The sequence below is a fragment of the Paroedura picta genome, chromosome 2 (assembly GCF_049243985.1).
Source record: "Paroedura picta isolate Pp20150507F chromosome 2, Ppicta_v3.0, whole genome shotgun sequence".
In the NCBI taxonomy this organism is placed as follows: domain Eukaryota; kingdom Metazoa; phylum Chordata; class Lepidosauria; order Squamata; family Gekkonidae; genus Paroedura; species Paroedura picta.
The window spans coordinates 24,364,577-24,386,417 of NC_135370.1; the positions used below are offsets into that span (position 1 = coordinate 24,364,577).

Below are 21,841 nucleotides of genomic sequence, written 5' to 3' on the forward strand. Positions count from 1 at the left end.
TTTGTTTCATTTTGTCTGAGGAAGTGTGCCTGCCCTCGAAAGCTCACGCCTTGAATAAATTTTTGTTGGTCTTAAAGGTGCTATTGGACTAAATTTTTGTTGTGCGACTTCAGACCAATATGGCTACCCACTTGAATCTCCCTATAGCAAGGCATTTCTCAGATGGGTGTGTCTAAAAGGAGCTGGCACCATTTATTCTACCCTGTGAACTTTTGGGGTGGGTTGGTGGGAGGCTATGAGGCAGCAGACAAGAGTGTCAGTCCCCTATGTATTAAGATATTTTTTAGGGGTTTTTATCGGGGGGTTTAATATGCTGTTACCCACCACAAGCCTTAGGGAAATGGTGGGCTATAAATCTAAATAATAATAATAAGCAAACTTTATATTGGCAGTCTGTTCTTGCCTTTATAGGAAATAAAGTATATGCAGAACAAAAGTATACCATAATATTTGCCGGAATATTTCCCCCCCTTATTACTGGATGAGGAGGAGAAATTGTAGCTCAGTGGTAGAACATCGGATTTGTCTGCAGAAGGTCTCAGGTTCAGCCCTTGGCACCTTCGTTTAAAAGTCCCAGGTAAATTTAAAAGGATCATGTAGAGGTCTTCTGCAGGTGATGCAGGAAAGCTCTTCCTGACATCTTGGAGAGCTGTTGCCAGTTAAGAGTAAGTAAGACTGATCTTGGTAGATCAGTGGTCTGACTTGTTATGAATTAGAGTCATGTGGTGAAACGGTGGCTTCTGATTTGTTAACAGAAGTCTGGTAACCCATTTGCCACGGCCATTAAGCAGTGTTGTGGCATGGTACAGGCAGAAGGGCCCCGTCACATTGGTGTTTGCTCATCTGAAAGTGTGGTATACAAAGATTTGGACTGAAGAAAGGGCAAAATTAAATCCAACTTGTGTAAAAATTCAAATTCTTTCTTGCCTGTAATGTTTGGAAAAAAATCCGATTAAAAAAATATAAGGTAATATTCACACTTTCACAAATGTAACTTTTCCCCCAAATATCTCACAGGTGCGTTCAAAGCAATATTGTCTTGCTTACTCAGGCTTTCCGGCGGAAGTTTGTGATTCCAGATTTCGTGTCCTTCACCTCTCATATCGATGATCTCTATGAAAGCGCTAAAAAGCAATCCGGAGGAAAGGTAAGCAACCTGAATGCTGTTGTGTTCTGTATATTTCCCTGACGTAAGAATCGCGCATTAACGATATGAGAGTGTTTATCACTTCCTTCGGTACATAAGGGTCAGAGAAGCTGTGAATTAAGTTGTTTTATTTATTGGGATGTGTCTTTCCTGTCACATCTGAGTCCTTCTTGAGGCAACCCATGCTGAAGCAGTATGTGTGAAGTGTTGTCAATTCTTTCTTGACTTACGGCAACCCTATGAATGAATGAATGGCCTCCAAAACCTTCACAGCCTTGCTCAGGTCTTCCAAACTGAGGTCTGTGGCTTCCTTGATGGAGTCAGTCCATCTCCTGTTGGGATTCCCTCTTCCTGCCTTCAACTTTTCCTAGCATCATTGTCTTTTCCAGTGATGTGACCAAAGGACCTTAGCCACAGTTTAGCCATTCCAGCTTGTAGGGGGGAGTTCAGGCTTGATTTGGTCTAGGACCCACTGATTTGTCATTTTGGCGGTCACTGGTATCCGTAAGTCTCTCCTCCACATTTCAAACAAATCTGCTTTCTTGTCAGCTTCCCTCATTGTCCAACTTTCACACTCATACCTAGTAAGGGAAATGCTGTGGCATGAATTAACTTGGCTTCGGTTGCCAGCTACGCATCGTGACCCTTAAGGCTCTTTTCTGGCTTCTTCATGGCTGTTCTCCCCTGTCCCAGTCTCCTCCTGAAGTGCCGGGTGTCTGTCTTTGCATAACACTTGTTCCTAATGGGCAGCAGCTAGTCCGCTGCAGCTTAGCAGCCCTGTGGGGTAGATTGCTTGAGGCTCCCTGCTTGCCTCCTGTTTGTGCAGGGCAGGAAGTGGACAGAAATTCCTGCTGTTGTTCAACCTCGAATTTCCTCCACTCCCTCCAGTGCTTTTTGCTTAGAGCTGTCTGGGATAGTTCATAGGGCACAATTGCGGGGACTGCCTTTAGCCATCCCCTCTAGGGGAAGAGATGGACTTAGAGAACGCAGTTCACCGCAGGTCACTAATACCAGGAAAAGTGGAAGGCAGCCAGAAAAGAGGATGAATAGACTCGATGGAGAAAGCCATGGCTCTCGGTTTGCTGTGGACAATGGGACGTTTCGGAGGACATTAATTCATAGACTCTCCAGAAGTTGGAAGCAGCTTGGCAGCACTTCCATGCACAATTACTGCTTGTCAATGACAGGGAATGAACAAACTTCACCCAGTCACACACCCAGTGAGCTGCATGACGTTTGGTTGAAGGGCAGGTTTTTAAAGTCACTGTAACTCTAAAGCAGAGGTGGCCAGACTCTGGCTCTCCAGATGCTGGCAGAGGCTCGTGGTAATTTATTTATTTGATTTCTATACAGCTCTTCCATATGGCTCAGGGCGGTTTACATACTACAACATGGGGGATACATGTGAGAAAAGGCTGAGGGACTTATTTATTTATTTTTATTATTTATCATTAAATTTCTATACCGCCGTTTACTGGACCGGCTGGCCCGTGGCGGTTCACAAAAAGCAGAGTAAAAGAGGATAAAAGCATAAGATGGCAAGACTACCATCTCGCTGATAGAAATACAATACAGTGCAAAACAGTTTAAAATGGCAACGATGGCAGCCAGAACAATCCATTATTAGACCCATATTCCTCACTCTCCCACTCCGGCAGTATCAATGAGATGCAAAGCCAGAGGCGATGGCAGGTCCCAGGAGGCATAAGGAGAGAAGCAGTCCCACTGATAGGCATGGCCCAGGCTACGTATAGCCTAATTGTAGCCCATGGACAACTGGAGAGCCACGGCTTGGTCACCCCCACCCTAAAAGATCATCAAGGTTGTTTGATATTCAGAAGATCTGTGGCCGATTGGGCCGTATGACTCAACTCCAAAGCGCGGTTGCCCGTCTGTAAATTTCCGCTCTTCCTTTTTCTTCAAATATATTGACTATGATGACTGGTTTAACATGATCAGTATGTTTGTTGGTGGTCCTAGTCAGCTGGAGTAGGTGTGCTGGGCTCTGCTTGATTTTGGGGGGTATGCAGTGATTGATGAGCATTCTTTTGTTAGCACCTTTTCATACAACTAGTGTTCCCCCCCCCCCCCCGGCTCATGTGGCTCAGTCTGACATATATGTTTGAAGGAGGGAGAGGTTACATCATTCAAAGGTTGTGGGAGCTTGGCTTGGCCCTTCCTATAACATGTTCTTCCGGCTGAGCTTTTTCCCATAAGTACTTTCTACCTTGCAAGGCAGCAAACCTGAAACGTAACGGCATTATTATTCCCGTTCTAAACAGGTTGCCGACTATATTCCCCAACTGGCGAAGTTCAGTCCTGATTTGTGGGGAGTGTCTGTTTGCACCGTGGATGGACAAAGGTAGGTTAAAACATTTTACATACCTGAGCGGTCCAAATAATCGCAGCTGTAGTGACACAGACAGGACTTGATCTCTGAGGAGTAGGGAATGTGGTGGAAGTTTCATAAAGCTGTCCTTATGATGCCAGCTGGAAGTCTTTTAATTTTTATACATGCTATATTCAGGTACCTGAAGAGGTTTGCATGCACATGAAAGCTTATACCAGGGGTAGTCAAACTTCGGCCCTCCAGATGTCCATAGGCGTTCGCTGGCAGGGGCTCATGGGACTTGTAGTCCCTAGACATCTGGGGGGGGCGCAGTTTGACTACCCCTGGCTTATACCTTGAATAAAATTTTGATATCAGTCTTCAAGGTGCTGCTTAGACTCAAACATTGTCCTCCAGTTTTTTGGGTTTCAGAATTTAGAATTAATTCTTATGAAAACTCTGACTAAGCCCCATAGAGCGTGAGAGATTAAAATAGCTTCATTTACTATAAGTCATGAAACTCGATAGTCAGATATAATATAATTCTCAGTGCAAGGGGTGGATTATCGGAAGAAGGACTGCCTGTACTTTTAAGGAAAACTGGATGGTGAATTGTGCAAAAGGACCTGAGGTGTTGATCAGTAGTACTGGGCTTTTTACACTTCAGAAAGGATGTGGACAAAATTGAGAGGGTGCAGAAGAGAGTGGCGAGGATGATCCAGGGCCTGGGGACCAAGCCCTGTGAGGAAAGGCTGGGGGACTTAGGTTTGTTCAGCCTGGAGAAGAGGAGGTTGAGAGGGGACATGATGGCTCTCCTGCAGTATTTGAAAGGTTGTCACTTGGAGGAGGGCAAGAAGCAGTTCCTGTTGGCAGCAAAGGAGAGGACCCTCAGTAAAGGCTTTAAATTATGTGTAGAATGGTACCAGCTAGATATGAGGGACATTTTTTTCACTGTCAGTGTAGTTCAGCAGTGGAATCGGCTGCCCAAGGAGGTGGGAAGGTCCCCCTCATTGGCAGTCTTCAAGCAGTGGCTGGACAGATTCTCATCCTGGAAGCTTTAGGCTGATCCTGCGTTGAGCAGGGGGTTGGACTTGATGGCCTGTATGGCCCCTTCCCAGCTTGTTTCAATGGTTAAGAATATGACCTTCTAATCTGGTGAGCCGAGTTTGATTCCCCACTCCTCCACATGCAGTCAGCTGGGTGACCTTGATCTAATCACAGTCCTGTTAGAGCTGCTCTCACAGTTCTATGAGAGCTCTTCCAGTGTCACCCACCTCACCGGTTGTCTGTTGTGGGGGGAGGAAGGGAAGGCAATTGAGATTCTTCCTGGTAGTAAAAAGTGGGGTATAAAAATTAACTCTTCTCCTCTGATTCTACAACTATTCAACGAAAATGTAAATTTGTTGGGAATAAAAACTATGCGGTGTGATGTTTCTAGATCTGTTTTGGACTGTCTGCGCAACAGCGCCATTCACGTTGTCTCTAAATAGCCAAGGAGACAGGAATTTTATTCTATGAGAAGGGGAAGAAATAAAAACAAACGATCATTAGATACACCTAAACCTGCACACCTCCGTGTAGACAGGGCTGGAAACTGAAAATCATAAAAGGTACAGGAGGGCATTTGTGTAAAGTCAATAAAATGATAAAACCACAGTGATGTGTGATGATGCAGAGTAATAGAATTAGCTATTAATTAGTAATATAAGTAGCTATTCTTACACATCATTACTGACTGTGGAATTAATGTAGCCTGCATGGTGTACGTTCTGCTTTCTCTTAATGTTGTCCTCTAATTTCGCGGTCCAGTCTTATTAGTCTGGGTAATAATAATAATACAGTGAAACATGCCACACAGCAATCCGGACATGGTGCTTCATTATCTGTATTAGCATTTAAGTTTGTTGGTTGTGTGCCTTACATTATTGTGGCTTTTCTGGTGTAATCCCCCTGGAGCCTCGGTGACCAAGGTTGGCCATGAATGAAGCAAACACGCAAAATTAATTTAGATATTAGAAGCATTGCCTGCAGCTTTAATTAAAAGAACACTCACTGAGATCTTGCAAGACTGTTCTGAGATGCTGGTAAATGCGAGGTGGCTGGGTGGTTTCCAAGAATGTCAGCTGATCCAGGGTGGGGGGGGGAGATGAGTTTGGTGTAGTGGTTAGGAGTGTGGACTTCTAATCTGGCGAGCCGGGTTCGATTCTGCACTCCCCCACACGCAGCCAGCTGGGTGACCTTGGGCTCACCACAGCACTGATGAAGCTGTTCTGACCGAGCAGGAATATCAGGGCTCTCTCAGCCTCACCCACCTCAGAAGGTGTCTGTTGTGGGGAGAGGAAAAGGAAGGCGACTGTAAGCCGCTTTGAGACTCCTTTGGATAGAAAATAGTGGCATATAAGAACCAATTCTTCTATTTCTCTGTTACCAAAGGCAGTAGTTTGAATTAAAAAACCCAAAACAAAATGGTTCTCTTCATAGTAGAGTTCTCAGAAACCGTCCTGTACCTGTAGTACTGCCGAGTCCAAATGTTTGCTGAAGCTCTTGCAGGAGCATATTTACGAAGCTTTTGGGGCAGGTATTTTGGCAGACGCTCAGGGGAAGAGTACCTGAATATGTTAATCTATTTTTAATAAATACTGCACCGTATGCATCTGGAAAAGTCTTCTGAGTGGCTATTTTTTGTCATTTACAGACACACACCTGCACAGAGGTGTGTATTTGTTGGTTTGTTTGTTGTATCTCAATTCCTATACTTCCACTCCAACTGGCTTCTGGTGGTTAAGAACACCCGATAAAACAATCATTAAAATTCCCCAGTTACAACCCCCCCCCCTTGATGGGGAAGGAACACCCCCCTCTCAACAGACCTTCTAATACTAAGCCTTTAGGGCAGGGGTAGTCAAACTGCGGCCCTCCAGATGTCCATGGACTACAATTCCCAGGAGCCCCTGCCAGTGAACGCTGGCAGGGGCTCCTGGGAACTGTAGTCCATGGACATCTGGAGGGCCACAGTTTGACTACCCCTGCTTTAGGGGGATCTTCCTAGGGGGAGCCTCATGTCCTCCATGAGGGGCCTAGATGGATGGTAGGTATCCTTGTATATTCATGGTTTTCCCAGGTACCTTCAGCAAGACCCCTTGTGCCTCAGAGCCATTGGCCATCTCATTGCCTTAATTTTTCTTGATTGTGTACTACTTTTTTAAGTGCCTGAAGAAGAAGGCTAAGAACTCAGAAGAGGGAACAGCATAAAACCATTCTTCTCTATTGTCTGTCAGAAGCCAGTGCTGGTAGAGAGCGGGGTCTGCCTAAAATTCCAAAGCCCTCTCCATTTCCCTTCTTATGTGTATGTTTGTACTCAAAGGCAGTCTGATTCCTGAGATAACTGCGATAGAATCTGGGCACAAAGCTTTATGCCGTCATGTACTTTTAAGCGTTATCCTTGACTTTCAAAAGCCACAAGAGGTTTCCTATCGATTGTGGTGGGTGGCATCTCACGGCGGTGAAAATCTCTTTTCTGCCCATTTAGCGAGGACACGTTTTGTAACGACAACGTTTCTGGTCCTAATAGTTTTTTTTGGCAAGGTTCTGTGCTTGGGAAACCCACAAACAATGGCCATAACTGGCTTATCCAGAACACCAGATGCATTGTGAGGGTCATGCCCTTCCATTCTGGGAAAGTGTTTGATAGAGCTGAAACTGCCTTACCGTGTTGGGTTTCATTTTCATTAGTGACAGAGACCACTTCTAGCGGCTAAGGGCCCTGCAGAAGCCTTCGCAGTTCCACAGGGCCTGTAAGAAGGGGCTCTTCCACCAGGTGGTTGCTCTTCCGCCAGGTGGTTGGTCGAGGCTAGGCCGATTAAGACTGACTATGCCAAGGTCACCCAAGGTCACTGCATGTGGAGGAGCAGGGAACTGAGAACAGCTCTCCAGATCAGTCTGTCGCACTCTAACCACTACACCCCACTGGCATTCCAGCAAGGTATACCCACTAGTATAGCCCACAGTCCCTAATAAGTTATCCAAGTCCCATGTGTGAATCCTGTGGAAACGCCCTTTTGATTGATTTGGTTTTGCATGGCTTGCAAGGGCCAGAGGTGCGAGAGCTTTCCTGACTCCCTCAGGCAGGCCGTTCCACCAGGTGTTTGTGGGTAATGCTGTTTCTTGGGCTGCTCTTCTGTACAGCCACCCTTGGTCTTCTATACAAAGCCAGAGACTCTTCTTAATAAGCCAGTGCCGTGTAAAAGGTCATCCTGATGGAAATATGGCTCAGTTGGTCCAGAAGTATGTTACAGAGAAGGATTAAGAATACAGGCCTAGTATGTGTAACAGTCATCAGTTTTCCCTTGAGTAAGAATAGAATGTCCATTTTAGATAATAGATGGTTTTTATTTATTATTTATCTTTATTTATTTCTTCCATTTCTTACTCAACACTCCTGAATGGCTCGTGGCAGGTTACAAAGTCTGCATAAAACCCCCAATAACACTTCCCTTAAAACCGCAGACATAAATTACAATTAAAAAAAATGAAATCAGTGAAATAAGATACGGCGGGAAAAAAAACTAAATTCTGTACTGACTCAATCCCATTCTCCCCCTCCCCCCCCCGATATAATCTCCTAGAACAGTGGTTCTCAACCTTCCTAATGCCCCAGCCCTTTAATACAGTTCCTCATGTTGTGGTGACCCCCAACCATAAAAGGCTGTTGTGTAGATGGTGCCCCCCCAGCCAAACTGCTTTCCTTTGCTACGACCCCTGCGAAAGGGTCGTTCGACCCCCAAAGGGGTCCCGACCCCCAGGTTGAGAACCACTGTCCTAGAGGGAGGAGGGAAGAGTGGGCAGATGAAACCCATGGCTGCCGCACACATAGCTCTATCCTGAAGGGGGGTCACACAGATCTTCCTTAGTGCACCGGCCTCAACCATAGACCTGGTGGAAGAGCTCCATTTTGCAGGCCCTGCGGAACTCCAGAAGCTCCTTCAGGGAGCTTTTAGAACTTCCAAGCATTTTTCTACAGCTGCCTAGGAAATATACATAATATAAAACAGTTTATGTAAATAAGACAAGTTGTACTGACAACATCATAAAGAGCAAGAAAACTCACCTGTAATATGTTTGCATGTTTCAATCAGAGATCCTCTGCGAGTTTCCTGTCTTGAAGTCAATAGCCAGGGCCTGGTGAGCCTAGATAACGTGTTCTGTCTTATACTCGAACCATATTTGAAATTGTCACTAGATAAACTTTGTTCTAGTCAACATTTGCTAGATTTGTAACTTTGTAATAACGATTTCAACTAAACAGTTTGCAAACTGGTTCCGATAACATTTTCAACTGGCCTTTGTTCATATCTGTATACATGTGTGCTTTCGGCATACAAAATACCCAGCTGAACAAACACGGACCCGCACGCATGCATGCTAGCTAGGTCTTCATTTGTACCTTTTGTTATTTCGGGTGGGTGGGATCAGGTGGCTTATTAGGACCTTGGTGGGCTGCAATCAGCTGGGAAGGTTTCAGATTGTAATGACCTGGTTGCTTAGTTCTGCAATGTGTAATAAATTTTTTGGGTGTGCTATTTGGTCTTTGGAATTCATTGAACTAAACCCAGAAAAGACTCAGGAAGTTTAAATCGACAAAATTTGATGCCGGACGTGGGTTATTCCAGCAGAATGCCATGACGCATTCTCAACACAACGCCTGCCAACTGGGATAAAAATTGGACAGGCATAAAAATCAAGAACAATTGATCTTTGGAGAAGTGCTTTACACCATTATTTATATGGGGAGGCACTGAACAACTGTGGAAAACTACTGACTTCGTGTTGCTATCAGGAGCTGATAAATCGCAGACTTCTTTCAGTTCAGCTTCTTTCCGTCTTGTTTTAAAAACTGGTATTTTGAGTTCTGCTCTGATAGGCATATTTTTGCATGGTTCAGTGTGAGTACTTCATATTGATCATTCCGTCCAATGAAACTCCAGCCACAGTTTCTAATTAAGTAATACTAGCATTTTACGTAAATAATTTGAAACCAAAAACTTGGCGGTCACGATTGGGATTAAGAATTCTTACGAACTGATTTTGATGGGCAGCACTTGGAGAAAATGTGCTTCCCTCACACCTGTATGTTGGGAAATAAGCAATTGGCTTCCGGGTTGGCTGTCATTTTGCTTCTGCTTACCACAAAAAGGGACATTTAAAGTAACAGGCCTGGACTCACTTGGTTCTACTTTCAGGGGTTCCAGGTGTCTGTTGTTCATTCTGCACATATTAGGGGCCGTGGCTGAAGAAGAGCATTTACTTGGCATGCAGAAGGTCCCAGGTTCAGTCCCCAGCAGCTCCAGTTAAAAGATCTGGCAGTAGGTTTCTGCCTGAGACCCTGGAGAGACGCTGCCAGTCTGACTTGGGTGAACTTAACGGTCCCAGGAAGCTTCATGTCCTAATCAGGACAGAGATCAGCACTTCGCAAAGAGCTCACAGATAGGATTCTTGACAGAGATACTGAGGAAGGGGGCTGCATAGCATATATACCAGGGGTAGTCAAACTGCGGCCCTCCAGATGTCCATGGACTACAATTCCCATGAGCCCCTGCCAGCATTTGCTGGCAGGAGCTCATGGGAATTGTAGTCCATGGACATCTGGAGGGCCGCAGTTTGACTACCCCTGATATATACCTTAGCTTGGGAAGGAGGGCATAGAGGCAGTGTTTGGCGGGAACATTGATTCACACAGAGAGAGCAATACAGTTTCCTCTGATCTACAAGGTGTCAAAACAACCCAACTGGCCATCTGGTATTTAGACTAAGTTCTAGGGAGGACAGCCTTGTAAGAAGAGATGAGAAAGTGAACGAGGGATGAGGCTTTGAAATGCGAGCAGGGGATGGGAGGGGCACTCTCCAGCATGCCCAGGAAGGTGTCGCAACTCAGCAGGGGATCTGGGAGCACCAAGCAATGAAGTGCACCTCAGAGGGGAGTGAAAACTACAGGTCAGGAACTAGGGGTCTGTGACATTAACAGTACATCCTGGCGTTCTTTGTTAGAATAAAGTGAAAAAGCACAACTTTTTTTTTCCCCCTTGAAGGAGTACGGAATGATTTTATCAAAATCCCTTCCCAGCCTCCTGCTGGAGGACACGACTGTATCTCTGCCTCCAAGCAAATCTGGCAGCAGTGTAAGATGTCTAATATCGTTCCTTGTTTCTCACAGACATTCCATCGGAGATACCAAAGTCCCCTTTTGTCTTCAGTCCTGCGTTAAGCCTCTGAAGTACGCGATCGCCGTTAACGACCTTGGCACCGAGTATGTGCACAGATACGTCGGCAAAGAACCAAGCGGTCTGAGATTCAACAAATTGTTCCTTAACGAAGATGGTACGTTACCTCTTTATGCATTATCAGTTCAGCATCCCCACCGTTGAAACAGTTCTGTGTGGGATAGGGTTTACAGAGATGGAGGAGGGAGAGGTCTGGCATTCCTGTCCTTCTGCCCTTCCTTCCCATGACCTCTCTCACGCCTCTTTGCTTAGGAGAAGTCATTGTATTTGTTGCTTGTCTTTGAGATAGAAGTAAACAAATGGCCTTTGTGCTGAACATTTGAGAAGATTGTGAGCACTTCCATTTGTGAAGGGCAGAAACTTCAAGTGGCACGTTGACCACCGAAAATTCTCAGGCCATCTTCTCCTTAGCTATATTCCTGGACTGAAGTCCTGGGAGAAGATGAGGCTGTTTCTGCCACTGGGCAGGGTGAGCAGTTCTCTTAAATCTGGGATTGGGCTGCTGCGAAGCACATCCTGCCGAGAAGAAACATGCCAGCTCTTGGTCGCCTGAAGAAGAAGAGCTGGATTTTTGTCTCCCACTTTTTACTACCCAAAGGAGTCTCAGAGTGGCTTACGATCACCTACCCTTCCTCTTCCCATGAATCGGCGACCTCCCAAATGTCTTCTTGTTAACAACTGTGCTCAGGCCAAGCAAATAGAGAGCTGGATTGAGCTTGTTCCATCTCCTGGGCCTTCCTTTCTCCCTTGCTGCTTACAGCTTTTCCGAGCATGATTGTCTTTTCCACTGACTCCTCTTCTCATAATGTGACCAAAGAATGATAGTCTCCATTTTGAGCTTGATCTAGAACCCACCAATGTGTCTTTTTGGCAGATCTCAGTGTCCGTAAAACCCCTCCTCCAGCACCGCATTTCAAACTAAACACCTTCCTTCTTGTCAGCTTTATTCCTTTTCCTGCTATTATTACATCATCAATATCTCAATCTGTTCTTTTGCACGGGGGACCCAAAACAGCTTGCAGTGTAAAATCTGCACGAACAGGGAACATTCAAAGAAAATGTACAGCCCAGCCACTCAGTGTAGAATGATACACACAGCTACCTACCAATGCTTGGTGCAGTTGGTGTCCGTTGGAGCAGTGGTCCCCAACCTTTTTATCACCGGGGACCGGTCAACGCTTGACAATTTTACTGAGGCCTGAGGGGGGGGGCAGGTAGTCTTTTGCTGAGGGTCGTCACTGCCGCCGCCTGAGGCCCTGCTCCACTTGCTTTCCCGCCAGCGCCCCTGAATTCCCGCTGCCCACTGGGGGGCGCTGCCAGCAGCAGCTGCGCAGTGCCACGCCAAGGGGGAGCCCCAGCCATGGCGGCCGCCAGAGAGCACCACAGATGAGTTGGCGGCAGAATGGCAGGGCAGCCCCCGAAGCAGCAGACGAGGAGGAGCCGCAGCCTGGTACCGACTGATCCATGGACCGGTCCCGGTCCACGGACCGGGAGTTGGGGACTGCTGTGTTAAAGGTTATAGTCACTGTTTTTGTCTTGAGGCACATTTTTACCAGGTGTCAGAAGCTACCAGCATATTCCTCATTGCTCTCAAATCTACTGGCGCACATAGTACTTTTTCCTATCTATAAGATCAGTCCTGACAGCTCCCCCTTTCACGCCTGCACAGCCCAAAGGGCAAATCTTGTGCTTGGATATGATGGGCAGGAATTCCCTGAACAGCAGCGACTGGAAATCTGCTGTAAGCTCTGCCCGTGAAATGTCATTATTCATACAAGTTTGTTTCCTTAAATAAATGATGTCTCCCGGAAGGTGCCAGATTAATTGTATTAAACCTGCCCTTAATTCTTTTTCTCAGAGGTTATTGGCAGTCAGCTGTGTTAAATTAAAGCAAGAGTTACATTCCTGGCAGCTTTGAGGGTCGATTTCTGTGTTCCTGCTTCTGTTTCAAAGTAAAAAAAAAAAAAGCGCTTCCTAAATAAAAATGTGTTTGAGTGGGAGGGGTGGGGTGCGGCAGAGGGTAAGAAATGATTCCCACCACTGAGGGTTGTGTTTAAAACCGAATTGAATTATGTTTTGGAGATGCAGTTTAGGGTTGAAGTGAAGTACTGAATTTTATTAGTGAAAATGCCCAGTGGCTTTCACTCGGTAAGGCTAGACCAGCACTCTGTTGCTATGATACCGAATTAATTTTTAATAGAATGGGAGGTAAGATGTGGCATTTGTAGCCCACGTGAGCCATTCACTGAGGAGTAGCTTTCCTGTGTTTGTGCGTTCGAGATGAAATGCTGCTTATGCTGAAGTCGAGCTTGAGAACTCCTGTTTCAGAGGCTGATTCCGCGGGTGTTGTGCGGACACCGGACGAGGTTATCCTAATTTTCACCGTATTTGAAGCCTCATGGACCACTCTGTGTTCAAATGGTATTATAAAATCAGAGTCCAGTAGCACCTTTAAGACCAACAAAGATTTATTCAAGGCGTGACCTTCCCCAGTCATTACTGTTTACCTCCCAGCAAGCTGGGTACTAATTTTACCCACCTCGGAAGGATGGAAGGCTGAGTCAACCTTGAGCCGGCTGCTGGGATTGAACTCCCAGCCTCATGGGCAGAGCTTTCAGACTGCATGACTGCTGCATTACCACTCTGTGCCACAAGAGGCTCTTAATATCTAATATATATATTATATTATATATAGAATATATAAGCAACAGTTAATCTTGTAACAAGAGCCTCTTGTGGCGCAGAGTGGTAAGGCAGCCGTCTGAAAGCTTTGCCCATGAGGCTGGGAGTTCAATCCCAGCAGCTGGCTCAAGGTTGACTCAGCCTCCCATCCTTCCGAGGTCGGTAAAATAAGTACCCAGCTTGCTGGGGCGTAAACGGTAATGACTGGGGAAGGCACTGGCAAACCATCCCGTATTGAGTCTGCCATGAAAACGCTGGAGGGCGTCACCCCAAGGGTCAGACATGACTCTGTGCTTGCACAGGGGATACCTTTACCTTTTTAATCTTGTAACAATTAACCTTTTGCTTATATATTCTCACTGTTATTATGGTCAGTTCTTAGTCTGAGGAAGAGTGCCTGCACTCGAAAGCTCACGCCTTGAATAAATCTTTGTTGGTCTTAAAGGTGCTGCTGTACTCTCATTTTATTGTGCTACTTCAGACCAACACGGCTATCCATTTGAATCTATTCAAATGGTATTGCTACTTTTTATGCCATTAAAGGTCATCTGTATCTATATTACTACTTTTCTATTCTGAAATTGTGGCATTCACTTTTCATGATCCAAGAGTCCAATTACGCTCTTTTCTAAAATGACAACATAGTTCTTTGAATAGAGAGATTCCAAAGCAGCTATAAAATAAATAAATTTGATGGAAGCTGATGATGAACAAATAGTTTTCTCTGTTCTTTCATTCCTTCAATACCGAATATAGATTTGGAGGGGACAAATTCATCAGAATGTCAAACCTGTGTTGTCTCCCCCAGTATTTCTGGAAGTCATCTCCTGTGCCAGTCAGTTTCAAAACAAAATTTAGTTCTAAAAAAGAAGATTACCAGTTCAGGATCATTGGCCTAAACTTCATTACTTTTCTTCTGGTTTTTGAGCCCTGTAGCTTTTGTGCAAAGTAACTGGGTCCAAATTTTAGATTGAGTAATCTCATCCATCCAGAAATTAATCTCTTAATACAAAGGAGCTGGTCTACCGTGGTGTCCTTGGTGTAGTTCCAACCGTGTAATCTGTGCCAGAGGCAAAACCCATTGACCGTTGTGTCTAAAAATTCCCCGCCGCCCAGCTCGAGGTTAATTAGCATATAGTGCTTGTATTTTCATTGACTGTCCTAAATATAATTTGCCAGTGACGTCTCAACACTGAATGACCTGTGGTTTTGGATTGCAAACTGCTATTCATAGACTGTATCTCGATTTCTTCCTGGGTCTGTACAAGTGTTTTGCATCAGGAGCTTGAGAATTATGGATCCTGTATTTGATGGAGCTTTCCCCCTGTATATGGAGTTTTCAGCTCATGCACTTCTGGTCTGCAGAAGAAAATGAATAAGTATATTTGGCACAGGCTGCATTATTGCAGTGTAGCTTTGATAGCATGCAAAGTTTAATAAGTTTAGCTTTATAGCAGAATTACTTTTTATACTATTCCTTGGTACAGTGGCAGGGAGGAATCAAAAGAACATGAGTGACTACATGTCTAGTGTACGTACCCAGCTCTGCACATGTGAAGACAGTCTGTTCTTGCATTTGAGAATGGTCCAAAAATGGAATAAGGGGTTTTGAAAAAGCATGAGACACTTTCCCTGGTGTAGAATGAGTAGGAAGTTCCATTTTCATGCAGTGTTCACACATTCATTGGTTGCCGTTCTCCCTTCCAGAGGCCAAGGCGGCTTACTATATGAATAAAAGAGTACATTAAAAAATACATAAAACCAAATTTGAAATCACAATTCAGGAGTGCTTCATTAAAATGCAGTCCTAAACGGAACTATCTTCGGCTGCTTCCTATAGATTGAAAGTGTGGGGTGCTGGAGGGGCCAGGACAATTTCACTGGGGAGCTTGTTCCATGTTAGTCGGGTTGCCACTGAAAAGGCCCTTTCTCCTGTACCCCCCAGAGGAGATTTTTTGACTGATGGGACAATCCAGGGGATCTCTCCCTGTGATCTTAATTCCTGGATTGGAATATGAAAATTTGAAATGCATGCATTTTTGTACAAAAGTTACATTGGTTCTCTGCTTTTAGTCCGCAAGCCCTCCCTAGCTATTCTGAGATGCTCTTATGCCATCAAAGACTGGAGTTTAGAGATTGCCGGTCATTTTGCCTCTGTTACCTGACCGTATATTTGAGTTCTGTGTGTGTCTACTAGAAGCTGCAGAGGGGGATTTTAAAGATGATGGAGAGGCAGACCACAAAAGAATGTTATGGGGAGTTCAGCTTAGGGGGGAGTCGACGCACATCCCAACTAATCTGGAACCTGCTGAGTCAAAAAACTTGAGGGAAGCACCTGAATAGAACAGAGGCATTGGGGGGGATCTGAAATAATTGTGGTGGGAAAGTAATCCGTACCCTCTGTCATCAGGAATTAAGGTGATTATCAGTTGAATACCAGATCAGGATTAAGGTTCTGGTTATCAGTGCAGCTGCTAGAGTGGAGGCCGGGTGTGGTCCCTCCAACGTGTTCCCATGAGGACCCATGAGGACTGCTGCATTCTGGACCAGTTGTAATTCCAGGTCAGGGATAAGGGTAGGCCTGCATAGAGTGAGTCGCAGAAATCCAGCCTAGAGGTGACCATTGCCTGGATCACTGTGGCTAGGTGTTCTGGGTCCAGGTAGGGCACTAGTAGCTTAGCTTGGTATAGGTGGAAGAACACTAGCCGTACTATGGTGACCTGTTCCTCCATGGAGAGAGGGGTGTTGAAGATCACACCCAGGTTCCTGGTTGAGTGTGCAATTGATAGTTATACCCCATCTAGGTAGGGCCGTCACATTTCGTCGCCTTGACCTTTCCTACCAAACCACAGGACCTCCATCTCTGAAGGATTAGGCTTTAGATGGCTTGACTCAGCTGAAGCTTAATCGTTCCAAGATGGAGGTCCTATGGTTTAGAAGGAAAGGTCCAGTTTAACTTCAAGCATTCCGTGAAGAGATTAGTGTTGTCATAGCACTTGTTGCCAAGGCAAATTCGAATCCTTGAATCTTCTTCGAACCTTTGAGCTTTGGTGAGGTTGGTGAGCTTTTGTGGGGTTGGTTTACGGTGGGATTGTTTAAACTGTGATGTAAACCAGTAGTAGTCAAGCTGTGATCCTCCAGATGTCCATGGACTTTGCGTTTGCTGGCAGGGGCTCATGGGAATTGTAGTCCATGGACATCTGGAGGACCACAGCTTGACTACCCCTGATGTAAACCACTACGAGCTGGCTGGAGTGGGAGTGATGGTCAACAAACTGAAAACATTAAAAAAAAATAGTCGGATGCCTGGAGACATGGGCACCGTGTTGGGGACCTGTGCTTCAGGATGTAGCAGCTAACACGAGGGTGCCATGTCACAGTCATCAGTAGAAGGGGATAGGATATATTCTAAACTACGAGCTAGTTTTTTTTTCCTAGTAGGCACATGACTGAATAAACTTCTGTTTTGCAGACAAACCTCACAATCCCATGGTGAATGCTGGAGCGATCGTGGTTACCTCCTTGATCAAGGTAAAACGTTTATACTTAGTTTTCCTGAGAGCTGCATTGTGACCATTTTCAGTTTACGTCGTGTAGCTCTAGTTTCTGCAAATGCAGAAAGTTGATAACTTGACCTGCTCACTAAACTAGAGAGAGACGTGCAGGCCAACTGTTGCACCTGCGGAACAGTTTAAATCCAGAAGGGCGTGTTTGCGTCTGAAGCTTTTCCGCAGAGCTTTTCTAGAAGCTCTCTCCCGCAAAGTTCCAGTCACCTACAGATCTGGTGCCCAAGTGTTCGAAAGGGAAAACACTGCTGGTGGTTGTGCCTTGGCACACGTTCCAGAATCCCAAATTGCATTGCGAAGTTAAGGGAATGAGGGGAGAAGACCCTTCTGTGGGCACCTTCTCTGGAAGCTCACATTAAAAGCATCAAATGTATACAAGCTCTTCTGGATGCCCCCTCCCTCCCCCAAATATGCTACAAAAATAAAGAGCACCAGAGAATTGTAATTCCTTCTGCTTAGCACATACCAAAATGTGCAACTAATTTTAAAAGCAAATGTTAATTTGGAATCTTGTGCATTGGTTAAAAAGTGTTAAATCTTGTTCAAAGTTCTTGAGGCAGTGGGGCTCTGGTGAAGATTTTGATGTTTAATTGTACACTGCAGTATGAGCATGCTCGATAGACTGATAGTTTTGTGAGGTGCATTGCCTAATCCCCTGGCAGTGCTTTAAAAATTAAATATTGTCACGTTGGAATGTGTTCTCGTTTGCAGGATTGCTTCCTTAGATAAATGTGTTTGGAAAACAGTTGGCTAAGTAACTTAACCAAGACGGCCACTGGAATATGTTTTATTTCAAAAATAGCATGATTGTGTTTTATTGTAACTCATTTGGATTTCTGCATCACTAATATGCCTTATAATTACAAGAAATGCCATTTTTATCGTGAGACTTTAAAATCTAATTTTGCACCTGTGGGTCTCTACAAATGAACGAAACATCTTGTTCTGTAGTAGAAAATGTCTAAAATTTGTCAACTTTTACTATGTTTGCATCTTAACATCCATGCGTTTGTTGTAGAACTTTTAGACATGAAAGGCAATTTTGTAGTCTTGGCTCATGATTTTCTGCTTTTCTTTATATCGAAGGAAGTATTAAGAACATTCTGCTTAAAACATTTATCTTTAATAGCTGTAGGTGAAGGAAAATGGCCTTAAGTGTGACAGGTAAATTTATTCATGTTTAATCCCCCCCTGTAACTATAATGACCTTTGAAATAAACTTTGACAATGAGCTTTAAACAGTAGACACATCATCAGGGATATATATATATATATATACGAGGGGTGTTCGTGCCACAGTGTGGCAATCTAAAATGTGGTCTTAGGCATTCACTTACTTGAAAGAAAGTTCTATTGAAATGAGTGGGATTTTACCTGCAACTCAGTGGCTTGGATCCAGTCCCTATGCTTTCGAGGATGGGATTTATTGCTTTTCTGGTGCCCCCAGAGGGGCAGAGGGTCCCTCAAGAATGGTGTGGAGCACTGGGGACAGATGGTAGCTCAATGGGGGAGATCAGACCCTCCCCAGCAAGCATCTCTGACAAGAGAGAATATTTCTGCTACTCCCCCCTTCTTTCTGCAGGCCGCTTCCCTTTGCAGAAAGGTAGGATCCGAACTAGCCCATTTCCTATCCAGGTGAAACACATAAGCATTGTTATGCAACAGCATCAGTATACGTTTATCCCTATTGCCACGCACTGCAGCTAAATTTTACTGCATGCCGTTGCGACAGTATCCCAAGGAAATTATTAACTCCTTCTCCGGCCAGGTCCGGATTGCATTGAAACTTTGCATGTCGAGTGACCCGCATGTCCGGCAGCCATAAATCACTGCCTTGCATCATTTGTCGAGAGAGAACCATTTCATGCGCTACATCGACTTGGAAGCTATTGGTGGAAGTCAGAAGTACCATGCTGAGGTTTACTTTGAGAACGGGAATGTTAAAGGATCCTAGGTTTGCTTGAGGTTAAGAGCTGTGGGGTTGGATTCCCCGCTCCTCCACACGCAGCCTGCTGGGTGACGTTGGGAGACTCACAGTTCTCTCAGCTCTCTCAGCCCAACCTACCTCACAGGGTGTCTATTGTGGGGAGAGGAAGGGTAGATGATTGTGAACTGCTCTGAGATAGCCGCCCTGAGTGGATGTTAAGTGCTGAGTGGCACTTAAGCCATGAGACACGCTGCTCCTCCAAGCCCTTACCAGAAATATATTATGGTAGAACAGATAGGGCATACTCCCCAGTAATTGTGAGCAGGATTGCAACAGCCCCACTCAGTATATGTAGGATTGAAGCAGCCCTATAGATAAGTCCCCTAAATCAGTGGTCCCCAACCACCGGGGCGTGGCCCGCTGCCGGACCGCGAAGACCCCGGCACCGGGCCGTGGCTCCCTCTCCCCGACCCTCCCTGCAGTAAGAACCGTCCCAGGCCGCAAGCAAATCGGCCCGGCAAGCTTCTTTTTATGGGACGGGGGAGAGGGAAGCAGGGCCGCCGGCGCAAATGCGCATGCGTGGCTGGTCCACGCATGCGCATTTGCGCCATGGGTGGCCACAAACGTGCATGCGCGGCAGTTTGAATGATGCACTCCTGAATTGTGATTTCAATTGCCGTTTGTGGCACTGCATGTTTTAGTAGACGTTGAAGCTGTGTTGAAGGACAAGAGAGGGTAAAGATAACCTTCAGGAGTAAAGTGCTGAATATCTGTAAATTGAACCACACTCAGTGCAGCTTTGTGTAAGGCCTGGTCTACGCATGCAGCGCTGTGAGGGGGCACAAAGCTTGTCGATCTCCGAGTACCCTGTAGATCCAGGCTCCCCGATTTTTTTGAGCCTGTGGGCACGTTTTGAATTCTGGTGGGCACAGCAGCAGAATGGCTGCCTCAGGGTGAGGAGCCAGCCACAAAACAATGGCCACAGCTTAACTTCAGTAACACAGTGTAGATCTTTATGCTACTGTGAGAACACCATTGGAATCAAAATCTGTACAGCCAGTCACATGTCCATGAGTCACTTAGCGGTCACTCCCTTCCTGAAAACACTTGATGGGTGCTAAAAACGGTGCCCACAGGCACCCTGTTGGGGACCATTGCCCTAGATCAGGGGTAGTCAAACTGCGGCCCTCCAGATGTCCATGGACTACAATTCCCATGAGCCCCTGCCAGCATTTGCTGGCAGGGGCTCTTGGGAATTGTAGTCCATGGACATCTGGAGGGCTGCAGTTTGACTACCCCTGCCCTAGATGAAATGTTTCATGTGATCAGAAATCTTAGCACAGCATGTAGAGTGTCTTCTCAGTGTGCTGATTAATGCTCTCCCTATTTTTTTTTTAAGTGTGCCTCTCCCTTCTTAGAGGTTGAAGTGGCACAACTGTGCTTGCTCATTGAACTGCACTTGTGAAGTGCTTCAATGGGTCTTCAGATTGCTTTAGGAAGGAAGTTCTGCTTCCTTAGTGGCAAGGAATTCTTGGATCCGTACAGGCTTTGACTCACCATTGACTTGATCGAGAGAAGGGGCAGCCAAACTGCGGCTCTTCAGATGTCCATGGACTACAATTACCATGAGCCTGGCAGGGGCTCGTGGTAATTGTACTCCATGGACATTTGAAGAGCCACAGTTCTGCCACCCCTGATCTGTTCCCCCTTAGGCGTGGATCTGATGTTATGCTAGGCACATAAGGAGCTCCTGGAAAGGCTCCCATTGGCTGCGCACATGACAGCTTTAACGCATGAGAGCTACCGGCCATATGGTCTTGGCCTCTCGGCAAACATGTTAGTACATGTTGCTTGGCAAAAACAAGAAGCTGAATTAATTCACAGCCAAATTTCTCACGCAGTCCGAAGGTGAATTTTTTACTTCCGTCCCTTCCGTAGTGTGCCCCTCCTGAATTTTATAGGGGATGCGTTCTTTCCTTGACTAGACCCTGTAGTTTTCTGACTCTGAGAGTTGAACCTTGAAATAGTTATTAGAGTTGTGTTTCCGTATCTGCATAAACTATATCCTTTTTGAAGGAAATGACCAACCGGCGGTTTGGATCCCTGTTAGAATTCCAAGAGCGTGTAGGTGGGGGAGCATTTTTGTGACACCCCCCCCCCACACACACACAGGTGGCCTTTCATTTTACCTGTCAGCCAGGTCAATTGCTGATAAGCAGCATAGGAAGGATGCTATGGGAGGAAGGGATTGGTAAAGATCACCCTCTTCCACATGCATAAATCTGTGAAATCCAGCCTAAAGTCTAGTCCAGAGGTAGTCAAATTGCGGCCCTCGAGATGTCCATGGACTACAATTGCCATGAGCCCCTGCCAGCAAATGCTGGCAGGGGCTCATGGAAATTGTAGCCCATGGACATCTCGAGGGCCGCAGTTTAACTACCCCTGGTCTAGGGTTCTGCTACCTTTGCCTTGTTTTAAACTTTAAATATGAACACAAGAGTATTCTAGGAAAAAATCACGACATTGAGCATACAACTAACTTTAAAATTAAAATATAACTTCAGTGAATTGTCGTAGGAGTGCTGATTTCAGGAATGATCAGAAGAATCAGAGAGAGGCGGTATATTTGATTTAGAAGTCAGGATCAGTAGGGGGCCTTGAGCTCTCCAGGAGAAGTTGTCGAACTTCAGCAGCAGTTCTGCCATATTGCTTGCATCGGCCCTTGTGTTTGCCAAGTTGTGGTGGGTGTCATCCAGAATGAGAACAACAACAACAAAGTTTAAATTTTTGTATATCCTAAGTTGCGCTCTTGCTACCTTCTGATTACTTTTCCTATTTAAGGCAACAAAAATAATGTCTTCTGAAAACCATTATTGAAAGTTGTGAGTGATGTCGCTTGGCATTCATTAGATC

At 45.5% G+C, this 21,841-nt stretch overlaps 1 protein-coding gene across 5 annotated transcripts in view; it reads left to right on the forward strand.

Moving 5' to 3' along the window:
- Positions 1-21,841, forward strand: part of GLS (glutaminase) — an 87,026-nt gene that overhangs the window by 16,866 nt on the left and 48,319 nt on the right. For all 5 annotated transcript variants that reach the window (XM_077319503.1, XM_077319505.1, XM_077319504.1 and 2 more), the window contains exons 4-7: positions 1,018-1,147; positions 3,430-3,509; positions 10,687-10,850; positions 16,908-16,966. In XM_077319503.1, the coding sequence (XP_077175618.1) occupies positions 1,018-1,147; positions 3,430-3,509; positions 10,687-10,850; positions 16,908-16,966 (433 nt within the window). The remainder of the gene's footprint in view (positions 1-1,017; positions 1,148-3,429; positions 3,510-10,686; positions 10,851-16,907; positions 16,967-21,841) is intronic.